The 14852-nt window shown below is 33.3% G+C and overlaps 1 protein-coding gene across 1 annotated transcript; it reads left to right on the top strand.

The window, feature by feature from the left end:
* Positions 1 to 2481: 2481 nt before the first annotated feature.
* On the top strand, positions 2482 to 13965 carry LOC128681777 (uncharacterized). Its single transcript, XM_053765949.2, has 2 exons — positions 2482 to 2661; positions 12006 to 13965. The coding sequence occupies exons 1-2, from the start codon at positions 2614 to 2616 to the stop codon at positions 12477 to 12479; spliced, it is 522 nt and encodes a 173-aa protein (XP_053621924.1). The 5' UTR covers positions 2482 to 2613; the 3' UTR covers positions 12480 to 13965.
* Positions 13966 to 14852: the final 887 nt, after the last annotated feature.

Below are 14852 nucleotides of genomic sequence, written 5' to 3'. Positions count from 1 at the left end.
AGTTTTTCCTTTGGCTTTAAACGGGTTAGGCATTTCGAATAAATTAATTTTTCGATTGCGCTATTTAAAATACCAGAATCTACTATACTATACATCGAAGCAATCGAAGAAACACCTTTATATGGTAACACAGTTTTTGCATTCACAGAAAATCAAAATCATTGATCGATCGAACATTTTTAGCTGATAAATTCGCTTGAAACCTTCGAAATGAAAGGACGGAAAAAATTATGAAATGTAACTTTGATTGTATAAAAATCTATCCAGTCCATTTCTGGCTCAAGTGTAGAATAAATAATGGCTTTGTCAGTCATTTATATGATGTCTGTCGGCGTTAGGGAGATTTATGTTAACCCTTGGCATCTCTGGATTTGCATTCGTAAGTTCAAACGCATTGCACGACAATTGTGGACTTGACCTAAAATACATTTTATTTTTTATTTTTAATGCAATAGCAATAGCGTGCGATTACTGCACTTTATATTTATAAATAAAATATTTTAATTCAGATGGCCAAACTGGGGCACTGGCACATAAAGGGTTAAATAATTATAACAATATGATGTTATGCAATCCACCAATCGTCGTGGGTAAAATAATCAGTCTTCTGTTTGACCCACAGACTTATATATAAACCTCAAGGTCTGACCAACCAAAATAATAAATGACGTAATATTTATAGATTTGCCATGGAAACACAAAGAAGTCAGTATAAATATCAGATAGTAACTAGAGTTAAATAAAGTCAAGGGTTAACTTTGAACAGAGTACAAACTATGTTTTTTTTTTATTTCTTCGCACCAAGGAAACTCCCGCGAATTGTCCACGCTCTTCGCGACCGTCCACATCGCATTTAGGGAAAATAAACTAGTTTCTGAGATTTTACATTTTGGTTGAACATGATGGACCGATTCTTTGCTATCACAAAATAAATCCTCTACTATGCTCAAGTCCCAAGTTGACAGGTCGCCTGGCTATTCGTATTTTACCACGATGTCTCGACTATTGTGTTATCGTCTGTGTGCTCAGATATCGTGAATAATGGCGGGACACTGTTGTCTCTCTAGTTACAACACTGTCTTTATTTGTATTATATATTTGTGTTTAATGACGTAGAAAAAATACTTTTCCCTTTTGATATGCAGATTGTTTGCTCATTACATTACGACATCATTTATTTGTATAAATACCTACTATGACACATTTCAGTTTCTAGATAAAAATCACCTAAACACCCGTTTGGACCCTGGAATGACGTGAAAAAAATACAGACATATATAATAATAATAAATCCGCGAGCGGGTTTTGGCGGGAGACCTACACAACATCAAAACTCTCCAAAGGGCCGTTAGTGCCGTGAATTTATAAAAAGAGATACATAATAATAACAACTTTATTTCAGACACATTTAAATTACATTCAAATTACATAGTCCAGAGTTGTATATATATTTTTTTCTGTCCTGTGGAATCTATATTTGGCTAGCGCAGTGAGATTGGGCGGGATACTAAACACCGAATGCCTTTTTTATATATTTTTTACTGGCTTCTATTGACCCACTGTTGGCCAAAAGCCAATCCCTTCCAATTCTCTCTGTCCAGAGCTAGGAGGCTCGGTGGTTATATATGACAATACAAAAAAAAAAACAAAGAAAATGATGGAAAATGGAAATGATATCCGTCTGGTGGTAAAAAAAAATAAACAACTTAAAAAAATAACTGGAGTTACTAATATCACAAATACATAGCTTAAATACATGCTTTTATTGTCCTTAAAAGTGATAGTTTCATAAATATTTGCTGACATTTAAGTACCTTTTGGAAAAGGACATTTATTAAGAACTTGATTGATCATCTAGTATTGTGATTCTTACTTACTTAAGTAATTACTGAAAATATAGAAACTGAAAAAAAAACTGACATAAAACACTAGTGTGTGTTGACTGTCACTTTATTTCAAAGGGAATCAAAATGAATCGTACCTATGGGTATATGTATGTTAAAAAAAGCTTTTTCATATCTCACCCAATAACCATTTCCAATATTTGTGCTTCGATTTGTTAACGAAAAGGACCGCTTTTTATACTTGAAAAAATATAGCGATTGAGTTTTCCCTTTTTCCCTATGATTCTAAAAACATATACTTATCGCGATTATAGGAAATCATTGTTTACAATTATTTATATTCATATATATCATGTCCTGTAGGATGAAAAAAATTCCAAAATGTTTCCCTTGGTTATAATATAGCTCGGGTATAGACCTCAAGAAAGTAATGATAACTTTTAATTTCAATTTTATCAGTAAATTTCGATGCTAATATACATATGATTATACTGATTATAAAAGTTGATAATAACCTCTAAGCCATAGTGACAGTGTCTATATCCCAATGAATTAACCACGCGTATCAAGCGGTCCTTTGTACAACCCTCTAGAGGGAGTCAGTCACGTATCACTTTCATCAAAACCGGAGGGTCATGCCTCCAAGTTTCATTCCCTCCATGCGGCCGCGGAGTGAAGACGTGTCGGGTGACACTAGCGTGAAGTTTGTTGACAGTGCGATCGTAATATTCGTCACAGATTATTTAGATTTTACTTTTTTTTTGTGAAGATGGTGTTGACTGATTTCTTGACGGAGACCAGGAGGCGGTGGTTGAAGGTGAGTTAAAAAAAATATATTTTTTTGTTTATTGTGTACTGTTTGGTTTATGATATTTTATCTATTGACGAAATTTTATTTAGTTTGCTATTTTGCAATGTAATTGTTTTGTGATTTAGTTTGTTTTCAAGTATATATTTTCTTTTCATTTAAAGTTTGTAGAATAAGGCATTATTTAAAATAATTCAAATTCAAATTCAAATTCAAATCATTTATTCAGAAATTAGACCTTCACAGGCACTTTTTCTCGTCAATCTTTAAATTTATAGTTATTTCTCACAAGCTAGAAACTACTGGCATTTCGGAACGACCACTGCTGAGAAGAAATGCCGAAAGAAACTCATTTGAACAGTGTTGGTCCCTATCATGCCAGATCGGCTTACCATTATTGTTTCTTACAAAAAAATTTTTTTTTCTTTTCTTTCTAATAATATATAAAAGTACATAATGTACATAGTCAAAAGGTATATCAAAACAGGTTATGATTGTGATCCGAGTGCTGATTATAATATATATATATCGATGTGAAACACAATTAACTTACATGAAAATATATGAGAAACGAGATGACCAGTTCCCTCTGGCAGCACCCGTTCACGAGTTGACGCATGGGACAGCCATCGCGTAGCTCAACCATAATAGAGGGAACCTCACGACCCGGCCCACAAAATAATATTTATTGATAATTAAACAACATAGGTATGTGTGCTAAGAAGCCATTGTATAAAGCGTAAAAGCAACTAAACTTTTTAATTAAGTACTAATTAATTAAAATGTTTTTGAAAATGCAAAACAGAATGCCTGAATGACTGTGCGTGGTGTGGTTCACAAGTTATTTGTGTTTTGTGTCATAACTACTTATTTAATTAACTTAATTAAACTGCAACTGTGTTTAACTTGCACTAGGATTCGACATTTAAATTTCTGTGCTTCAAGTATTATTGTAAAGTTATTACAAACTTTCTACCTTTGTTAATTCTTTACATCAAAATCAGTTGTAGAATTTAGATTGGTTTTCTTACGTATTTTCTTTTATCTAATAACTACATAAGTAATTATTACTACTGTGTTATCAATTAGTATCAAGGTCAGACTTGTGTTTTGCAACAAGTTTGAATGAGTGTATTAACTACTCTTTGACAAGAACTAAAGTAATTATTATGATATAATATTATCTAATGCAAACTAGCATACAAACCAGATACATCATTATAACGTGACGTATCGTTTAATTAAGATATTACGTGTTGTAATTTACAAATTTTTGAACCATAACTAAATACTGTATTGAGTTTACGTTATTAACAACTAGCGGCCAGTCCCGGCTTCGCTCGTGTAAAATCAAAATAAATTATACACCAAAACCTTCGTTAGAAATTATTATATTATTATATAAAAAACTTCAGCACATTTAAAATGTTTCCGTCATAAAACAGACAAACAAAATTACGGAATGTGGAAAATTTTTTTACTCATACAACTAGTCCATTTAAGTACTTATTTCGTTTGGCTTTAGATAATGTGACAGGAGCAATATGTAAGCAAAGCATCATTACTTGGATACATTTGTTTCATTTCTTAAATTTACGTAATGTATTTATATGTAAATAAATATAAATAAATAAGTAAGTTTGAGACTTGTGTCATGGGATACTAACTCAACGATACTATAATTTATAACAAATACATATATAGATAAACATCCAAGACCTGGGCCAATCAGAAAAAGATCATTTTCATCATGATCCGACCGGGGATCGAACTCGGGACCTCTCGGTTTAGAGGGAAGCACTTTATCACTACGCCACCGAGGCCGTCAATCTGTGAATCTGTGTGAAACACTCTCCCCCCAGTCATATGGTCGGTTTCTTCAGCAGCCATTGAGCGTTGAAGCTCAGGGTCCACTTTCCTACTTTTTCGTTTTTTATATTGGAATATTTTGGGAATACTCACTTGTATTAAAGTATTAAAAAGTTTTATACACAACAAAATAAAAACATTTTTTGAGAATGCTTATCCGACATTTTATCCACGAAGGTCCGATACTCGGTACGAGCAAAGGTTGCTTATTCGTAAAAAAAAATATTATTCCAAATGGTGAAAATGCCTCAATATCTTACTGTTCTTACCAGACAGACAGACAGTCTAACAGCCGCAGTTACAACGCCTTGTATCATTATCAGACCGTAAACCACTCAGAGTGACATAATTGTGTACTGATAAGAGATATCAGGACGACAGCGCCCTCTGATTTGTGTGTCCATTTTATATCGATTATATACCTTACTACATAATATATATTAACTATATTAATTTGCATGTTTGTTTTGTTTAAATATATGAAACTATTATCATAATATTTAACATTACCTCTGAGAAGTGCATTTAAAGCAAACAAATTAATTTCATTTCATTACAGTCGGAGGCCGATAAAACCGATTCTCTGTGTTAGCAAACTATTTTATTTACTCTACTGTAATTTTAGTTTTTTATTGTTTTAATAATATTGACCTGCTATCGTGCGATCGCGAGGAAACCTGCACACTGGTTGACAGTTTACTTCCCTAGTGTGTATGCGACTACTTGCCACTAGATGGCGGTAAGTAGTCGAAAAAGTCATGTCAGATGCCTTTAGGCGACTTGAATTAAATCTGACACCAGTGTCAGCAATAACGCACTCGATATGATGATGATGACCTGCTTACATCAATTTTATGTTTTTTAACAGTACAATATTTATTATTCACTAAGTAATTGAAAATACGATTAAAACTTAAAAAATGACACTTTTTTTTGCTATTACTATGGCCAATATTTACTGGCATTTCAACAAAAGTTTCATGCTCGATAAACTAAAAAACTTTTCAGTAAACTATATTTTCCCACTTTGAATAATAAAATACATCCTTTTTCATAATAATTATATCTTACTAAGAAAACAATATAGCGTCCCACGATTACTACGGCAGAGAAGGAGCCTAGTTGTCATTCAGTAATATTACGCTGTTTTCTGTACCTATAGGTACTGCGGTATCGATTACTAAACGTGATGCTGAGAATCGAATTACCGTCTATTGTATCGATGGACCACTTACAATTTGATGTCTTTACAAACGGATACCTAATTGAGTTGTCTGTAATTTCATAACAATGTCTAAGAATATTTATCAATCAGTTTGTCGACTATTATACAGTGGGCTGTTATATACTGATGATGTCGACTGTTTAACCCAGTGTACGATTCAGTAACACAGTCCAATATTTTTATCCTATTAATGAGTATGTAGGTTTTTGTCTATGGTCTTCGGGTGCTATATGCTCCCTATAAACTCAAAAGCTACTGAACATATTATCATGCGGCTTTCATCAAAGACACGATCCATGGAGAGGAAAGTTTTGTTGCATATTTGATAGTTCCATACTTTATTTGTAAGTACTAGAAGTCTTTATAATAATTAAGAGGAAACATCTGTATTTTTGTTTGTAAGGAATAAAATCAAAAGAACTGGACTGATTTTGATGAAATTTGGAAACAGATGGATTAGACCTTCAGTGACATAGTCTACCATTTATTGATCGTGGACGAAGTCGCGGGTGGAATGCTATTATTTGTAAGCAGGCAATTGTAAAATTTCATCAATTTATCAAGTGAAAATATAATAATATCAATATTTAATAAACACTTTTATCATTATCGCGTTCATTGTCTTCACAGCTGCTGTAGGCACTGTCTGTCTGTCTGTCATGATTTATATGGTGATAGTGACAGGAAGGTGAGTAATGTATGTATAACGTGATTTGTAGTTATTGAGCCATTAAATTGATAACACAATTTGTATGACACTTCTTACGTAGGTGGGATAAATACGCTATTAATATATTCTTATCTGTGGGGTAAATTAATTAGGCATAAAGTTATAAAAAAAAAATTATGACATTCCTAGTTGTCTAAATATAATGAAGAAGTATAAAATATTATTAAAATTCTCAAACCAATAATATTCTATCTAGTTCAAGTTCAAGAATTAGTTACTTCCACACAAATAAATGTACTAAAGAGACAATCCCTCATTAAAATCTCGAAATAACAAATGTATTACATCATAAAATAGAAATATAATATTTCGCGACGCGAAAAGTAAAGATCTTCAATATTTTGCCCTAGGGAATAATTTGAATACCGCCTGGGGAGGATATCGAAAATTATCAGTGGGAAAATAGAAAATTATGAACAAATAATAATATCCTGTATTTATTGGTTCTGTTTATTCACAATGTCTACACAGAAAAAATAAATGTTTCAACACAGGTATAATAGTCCTGAAATTTGACATCACACACCCACCTATACTAACATATTATTCAAATTTACATTTTTTTCGAGGAACTACAGTTAGTAGTTACAATGTTTTAACATTGTAACTGGCTGTTTGGAAATATGAATCAAATTATGTTTGTTTTAAATTAAGAATTCGAACTGTTTGTACGTCGCAGTCGTCGTCAAGCCGGGACAACATAATACAAAAAGTAGATGAGGTCTTGGCATCAGCAAAACAATGGGTTTGGCATAGTCTGCTATTTTGAAAAATCGCTATTTAACGCTTAAGCCCATTCACATATTTTCCACATGGACTAGGACTGGTTAAATATTGTATGTCAAAGCTATATTATGTCTTGATTATGTATTTTCCGAAGTTCCTTCTCTTCTTGAACAATTGCTTAATGAGCTAATCGGCTCTTTGTTGGATGTCTCCAGCTTCTCACGATTTAATGGGAAATCACACATTAACGGCACGCGTCATAGCCAAGAAATAGTTTTACATTATTAATGGAGACTTTTAATTGTTAGCTAGTAACATTTATGGATGTGGTATGAATCACTTGCATATATTTTTGTACGTGCCAGCAAAAAATTTTCACCAAGAAAACCTTTTTCGTTAATGTATCAAGTAAGTTCGGTTATCACCATAAAGATAAAGTGATGATACTACCGAATGGGATACGGGTTTTGACTTGAACCATAACTGTGGAATTTCCCAATTGGCTCGCAAAAATTACCACCTTTTTATTGTTATCGTAATTCAATCAAGTGTAATAAAAAAAACTTGCTATTTATTCAATTATGATAATGAATAGCATAACTGTGTTATTATGTAAATCATATCGGTATGACGTATGTGAATGTGTTAAAATTTGCCGACGACGCTGATTTGAACGGTATAGCAGCGTGTAAAAGGCAGCAGGTGTAAAAATAAACGCTCAAATTCTATTTTTAGCTTACTACCAAATTAATACCGCTTCTTATGACGTCAGGAATAGTGACGTGAATACATATGAATAATAATATAAACTTTTTTTAATCTATCTATTACAAAATTTTCCTATACGCGCGCTTGGCCTAAAACAATAAGATTCAATAGAAGACATTGTGACGTCATAGTCAGATAATATTAATGCAAAAAACAACACGAAATATTTTTTTCATTTTTATTAGGTACTAGCGATTTGTTATGATGTAGAAAATTATCATTGTATAGAACTAATAAATGGTATTTACAAGAATTACATATTGTATTTGGTATGCCTATGGTTTTCAACAGTCCTTGCCTCCTTTGCCATCCATTTTTTCTTTAATAAGAGCTTGTGCTCTTCCAATTAGCACTCTTGGATCTTCCATTTTGTCTATCATTTCTTTTTGTCTAAGGCCTTGTCACATTGTTCAATTTTTTTCTTACAAGCAAATTGAACCACATCCTGAATCAAGGATTTTTCTTCGTGATTCCCGTGATATATTTAAGATTTAGCGATTTCGTCTAGGTCCTGGAAACTGATAATTTTAAGCTATATACACTCCCGTATATACACCAGAGCCAAATATAACACTGGTTTTGAACATAAAACTGGCTAAATAAAGCAATGGTTAAATTAATTGGTTAAAATGGTTAAGAAAAAGTCGTAGAATTTACTCAATAATCAAATTTTTCGCATACTTAAATAGAACTTTGAATTATATGTACATTGTACATGAAACGCAAATTCCAGACAAGTCTTTCAAGTTCAAAGAAACTCTCTATACATTTTAATGGGCCTCCACAAATGCAAATTCTCCATCAAAAAAAAAAAATTCCAATACAGGACAGTGACCACAGTCCGTGGGAACGGGGGTGCGCGCACACCTGTGCGATGACATTTGCTGTACTGACTTTATCTATACTGTGGTCGGTGGACTGTGACATGCAATTATTGTGAGGGTGAATACACAGTTCCGGAGCGTTGAGGCGTTATGGTTATAGCATAGATTGAGAAAGCATGTCTTTTTCCAATAACTTATTTGGATTTATTACTAGTTTCACTCCCGAGCCATTGAAAATATAATGTAATATAAACAAACCAGTACATTCCTACAAATTTCATGAGTTTCTTTGAGGTTGGTAAATAATTATAACCTCGTGTAAGTCATCTTGCTTAGCTGTGTGTTGAACAGTCATACAAACATTTTTAGTTACTTTATAGACCTTCTAACCACCTAGTAGGTAATCCGTAAAATTAACTTGCAAAGTTCAATTAATGGCCGAAAGGGTAGTATGTGTCACCCTAATAAGCTTGGTATTAATTATATATTCCCACGGGTCGGGAGTTGGAGTGATGTCACAGTCTACTGACTTTCAGTTACCTTAATGTTAGACTGTTAACCTGGTGTTACATAGTTACTAACTGGACATGACTAAGGGATGGCTTTTTGCAAGTATTTGACTTTTTTAATAAACAATTACTTTAAAAACCTTGATCGATTGACTATACTATGGCTGGAAACTTCTGCAGAGCTTAAGTTCGGTTGATGTGTTATCCACTGTACATGTGTGCTATCGTATAAAACTTTATACATTTAGCTGATCTGATTACACAGTACGTTGGTGGCTACAGAGGATTTTATTAAAATTACGAAATTGAGGCTCATGTGAATTTAACTTTCCGGTCATAAAGGTTATGTCAACAAAAGAATTTTCTTTTAAATTATAGTATTTAATATTATTATTTAAAATTTAGTCCTTCTAGTCTTATGGAGCTAATATACTTATTGCGTCAGTGTTTTTTTTTCCACGTAGACTCCATTTGTTAGTGCTGCTAATAAATGATATGTTACTTGGTTAAAGACAAATGCTAAAATGCATAAAATGCATTTCGGTATATTTTAGGATTAGCCTATAATATATAAAAGTTTGGGCGGGCTGTATCAGTAAATTGCGCAATGCGCTTTTTTATCATAGGACTTTGAACTTGCGTTCAGGGTGGGCGGCGTTGCTTGAGCGGTTTTATCATAGTGTTGATAGTGATCTATTTTTGGACGAATACTTTGAATTGATTGAAATGATACAGTTAAGTGGTTATATTTAGTTCTATGATCAGATATCGGGTTTGAATTAATAATAGGGCAATAAAAGAGTATAGCTTGTCTTTCGTCAATTGATTATGTAAAAAATAAGCGAATGAATGCTTGAAATATGTTACTAGCGGTCCGTTCCGGCTTAAAACATAATAAATTATAAACCTAAACCTTCGTCAGGATTCACACTATCTATTGGTAAAACCGCATGAAAATCCGTGCAGTACTTTTTGAGTTTATCGCACAGCCCACACTCAGTTTATAAAACCTTTATTAGCATAATATTAAATTCTTAAAATAGGAGATTATCAATATAATTGAAATCAGTATAATTTTTCGCCTTTTTTATTAAGTAGCTCTGCGGTTGAGCAATCGAAACCTTGGTCAATTCTTACAATTTAATTCACTGTACTAATAAACAAAAATATTTGTCCGTCAATACAAAGTGTCCTTTCCTCTTCGTCACTAAATAATAACACACAACACACATATGATGTGTGAAGGTCATGACCCCGTTGTTTTAGCATTCAAATATGATGTCTGGAATTGAGATCACATATATTTTTTAAGAGAAGTAAAAAACTTTTGTCAAGCTTGAATGGAAAGGTTTGCTTTCAATGAATGCATCGATAACCGAGGATGAGGCCACCTTTTTCCCCATTTACTATTATTGTCCGTAGGTTCGACTGATAAAGAAAACCAAAGTTTAAATGTATACGTGATTTTAACAACTGACAAAACACATTTCCAAAAAGAGTATTAAAGTCTTTGGAAAAACACTTTTAGCATTTGAACTGGGGGGGGGGGGGGGTATATATCTTGCTAGATATGATAAAATATGTATATACAGTCAACATACACATATTTCATCGAATCGTTGCACATGGGACGCTATAGCCATTACATAGAGATGTATTATATGAAGGCTAACTTGAAGTGCGATCGACTTTACTTACCTACAGCGTTTGCTCGAAAATTATCATGTCCACGATGTAATTGTTAATTAATTTTCAATTTTTAAAATGTCACTTAATAATTTGACATTTATCAACTGAAATAGTACAAAGTCTGCAGATACTTGTCCTCATTTCAAGATTTTATTACTCGACCGATATGCGTAAGTGGGTGTGGAATGTAGCACAAATACACGAAGATATATTGTCATTATTGTTCGTATTGATCATAAGGGAATGACGAAATCAGCTGCACCTTAGGCTTTCGCCCTCGCTGCAATTTGGTACACAATTCATAATACATACATATAATAATTCATGTCTAATTGTTGAGGATAGAATTTTACATCCAAACTCATGTTTTTTCCTATAGAGTTTAGATATTGAAGTAGTTTTCCACCAACATTAGGTAACTTTAGATACCAGCTGTTGCCCGCAGCTACGCGTGCAATATCCTGCATGTTTGATCCCGGATCGTTAACTATTCAGGCAGGTTACTAGCCAACGTTTGTATTGAGCCATGTATTGTACTGTATCTTTGAACCCTTGATTTACTACGTATTTTGTCTATGATGAAATTTCTCCTGACTCAAACAACCTTGGAACTCGATGATCCACCAACACTCTCCCATCACGCGACCTCTATCGGGATATCTACTGCAAATACATTATTAATTCAGTTTAAGACGCACGCCAGCTAATAATATTATATAAAGTTTCACCGACGAAACCTGTTCGTGTCTATGGTTTTTCAGAATTATAGTTGTTGATACAACACTGATTATATCTATATGTTAGATGATTTTATTTGTAGACCAAGTTGTATTTTTTTATGAGCTTAAACATTTTTTTTACTTTGTTTTATTTACATACGAACACTAAGTATTTATTTATTTATATTTTTTATTGATACAGTACATAGACCTTTTGTTTTTCAATTTTAAAATCGACAGGTTGGGTTGTTTATTTTAAAAGTTTTGTTTTAAAATAATTCTCTATTGTTTCAGGCTTTCAAATTGTTCAAGAGGAACAAAAACCACAAAGCGGCTCGCAACCGCATCTCCCCCGCTTTAGTGCGGTCGCCGTCATACAGCGGCACCGTCGACGCCCGCTCCGAAATCGATCTGCAACGTTTCTGCGCCTGCCGCGCTTCATTACCACCTTTGAGGGCAGATTCAAGCGAAAACAACTCCAATTACAGTAGCTATAACAGCTACAGTTCTAGGAGCATTGAAAATTATGAAAATTTCGACGCGGCAAGATCTGATTCGGCGTACGATTCGGCTAGGAGTAGCCCGGCCAATCAGAGAACGCCAGTTTGCTACGCGACTGTGACCTACTTCAATGTGAACGACAGTGAGGACAGCAGCAGCATTCGCACGGAGTTCACACTGCTGGACTGTGACGCCGATGAGAAGGATGAAGATGAGAACACGCAGAATATTATTAACGAAAGCATCGAGCTGGTCAGTTCGTTATGAACAGATTAGATTGAAATGAGGAATTGAGTGAAGTTGACACTAAAATGTCATTCGAATTTAGGTTAGGTAGTTCTCGCCTACATCATCTAGGTATTTCAAATAGTTTTGATCTTTGATTTCAAAATGTTTTCTTTAAACCATAATTTCAAACTCTTGTGATATTTGGCCTCAGATCTTCAACTATTTACATGCCAAACATCGATTAAGCGGTGTAATAGTTTAGTAAAGGAATAGTAAAAGCCCTTCAGTCAGACTCGCCAAATAAAGAGAGAAGGGAGAAGATATCATCGTCTTAATAAATTCCTGTAGTCCAACCTAATATATTATCTTGCAGGCCATAGCTATTGTCATAACATTGGATAATAACATTAACATAATTTCTATTAGTTCACATGCTCGAGATACTGACCTAAATACGTGTTATTGACAGACGGACGATATTGTGTTTCTGTATATTATGATATACGCTTCTAGGAATGCGTTGTTAATACTTTGTTATCTCCTACTGTTACATTTCACACAAAATAGTATCTTTAACGCGTGTGAGATTCAATTTTCGTGTAGATCGGAATTATTTTCTCAAACACTAAATTCTTTGCGTAATCAATATTACAGTACAATAACTGTTTATATTATATGCTAATAATTATGATGCGTGTTATTGTTCTCGTAGAATTCGAAGGTTTAGTAAACTTTGTGTATAATGTAGGATTTTTTTTGTATGACTGCATTATACTATCATGTAAAGTTAAATGAACATGGATGTATGGAATACACACAAGGTCGTGGATGCCGACGACCGTGCGAAGTGGAGGCGAAAAATTAAGAAAGTGGACCCTGGGCTCCGACGCTCAACGGCTGAAGTAGAAACCGGGAATACGCTTGAATTGAATATTCGAGTAACATTTTAGTGACACCTAAAGAGTTTACCAAATAATTGTGATAATTTAAGTGTATTTATCAAATTTAAACCTAAGGCTGTTGATCTCATATGTTTACGAATAGATATTGAATGGAAACATAAATCTATACTTATCTAATGAAATTTAAAATATGTATGGCCTATTTTATTCTCTTTGTCCTAAATACTTAGGGTGAGGTGCACCAATCAATTTTTATTTTACTTTAACCTGTACAGACCGCAAAAGTTATCTAAACGACAACCGGCGGCAGTGCGCTGGAACACTATTTTCAAAATTTTTTTAGATGTTGTATAAATTTGTTTATTTTTTAAATATTTTGCAACATCAATTTTGATTGATAGCTTCCGATACAATATAAAATAGGTATGTTGAATGAATGACAAGAGAGAAAGAGAGAGAGAGTGGATATGGGTAGGTACTATATGTATCTATGAGTGTGATGTGCTACATTATCGTAGTATGTAAACTATCATTAACTGAATGTTTATTTTAAATTTAAATAAATGTAATTTAAGAATATCGTTAGCAATTAAATTAAATTTTAATAAAATATTATCAAATTATTTTGTTGTTTTATTAATTTAAGTACATAATCACTCAGGGGTCCATCAGATAAGGTAAGGAAGTAAAACTTGAAATCGCGAAGAAAAAAATCATCTGATCCATACATTTTCCACAAATTAGGTATTTAAGTTTGTATAGCTGATATTTTGTTCGCGATTTCGGAGTATCCCATACTAGAAGTTGTTTCGAATGACTGAGTATGTAGACAAAATATTGCCAATGTATAAAAAGTAATCCTGTATAGGTATTTAGATAAAAACGTCATTGATCTTCTGTGACACACGCAAGTGACTATGTAGGTAATATAAAAAAAAGGTAGTATAAATTTAAAACTAATCATGTAAACTTGTGTGTGCTATAGTAGCACAGTGTCAGCGAATTATCACCTTCGCGATAAATTGTACTTAAAAACGTCCCCCAGCTCTTTTATCTATTGCAAAATTGTGCCTGTTCTGTGTTTCCATGTGCGCAATTCGTAATATCAACATTTAAAATTAAACGGTCCGGGCAATTTGAAAAGTCCACTCCAAAGCACATTGACTTGTCTCGCGGGAAATCCAGGTCAAAGGGAGTCGCGGAGAATCGTTAAGTTGGAGGTAAACTCGGAGTAAACACTTGATTGAATTTTGTATTGACAGCGTATTAAATTATTTAGTTTGTAGTATTCAAATTCAAATTGTCTAATTCATAATTCTTTATTCACTTTAGGATGATATACATCAATCACTTCTTGACGTCAAAAAATTACTTAAACTAAGTCTACTGCCGACTTCCAAAGCGCAGGTGAAGAAGAAACGGCGCAACAAACTTTACCGCAGCCTTTTCTCCAAGGACGTCAATTAACAATTTAATGTAGGTCTTATATTCTTTGTAAGGTAAATGAAAA

The sequence above is a fragment of the Plodia interpunctella genome, chromosome 2 (assembly GCF_027563975.2).
Source record: "Plodia interpunctella isolate USDA-ARS_2022_Savannah chromosome 2, ilPloInte3.2, whole genome shotgun sequence".
Classification (NCBI taxonomy): domain Eukaryota; kingdom Metazoa; phylum Arthropoda; class Insecta; order Lepidoptera; family Pyralidae; genus Plodia; species Plodia interpunctella.
The sequence above is the reverse complement of the archived record's forward strand: the minus strand, read 5'-3'. Positions and strand labels throughout refer to the sequence as shown.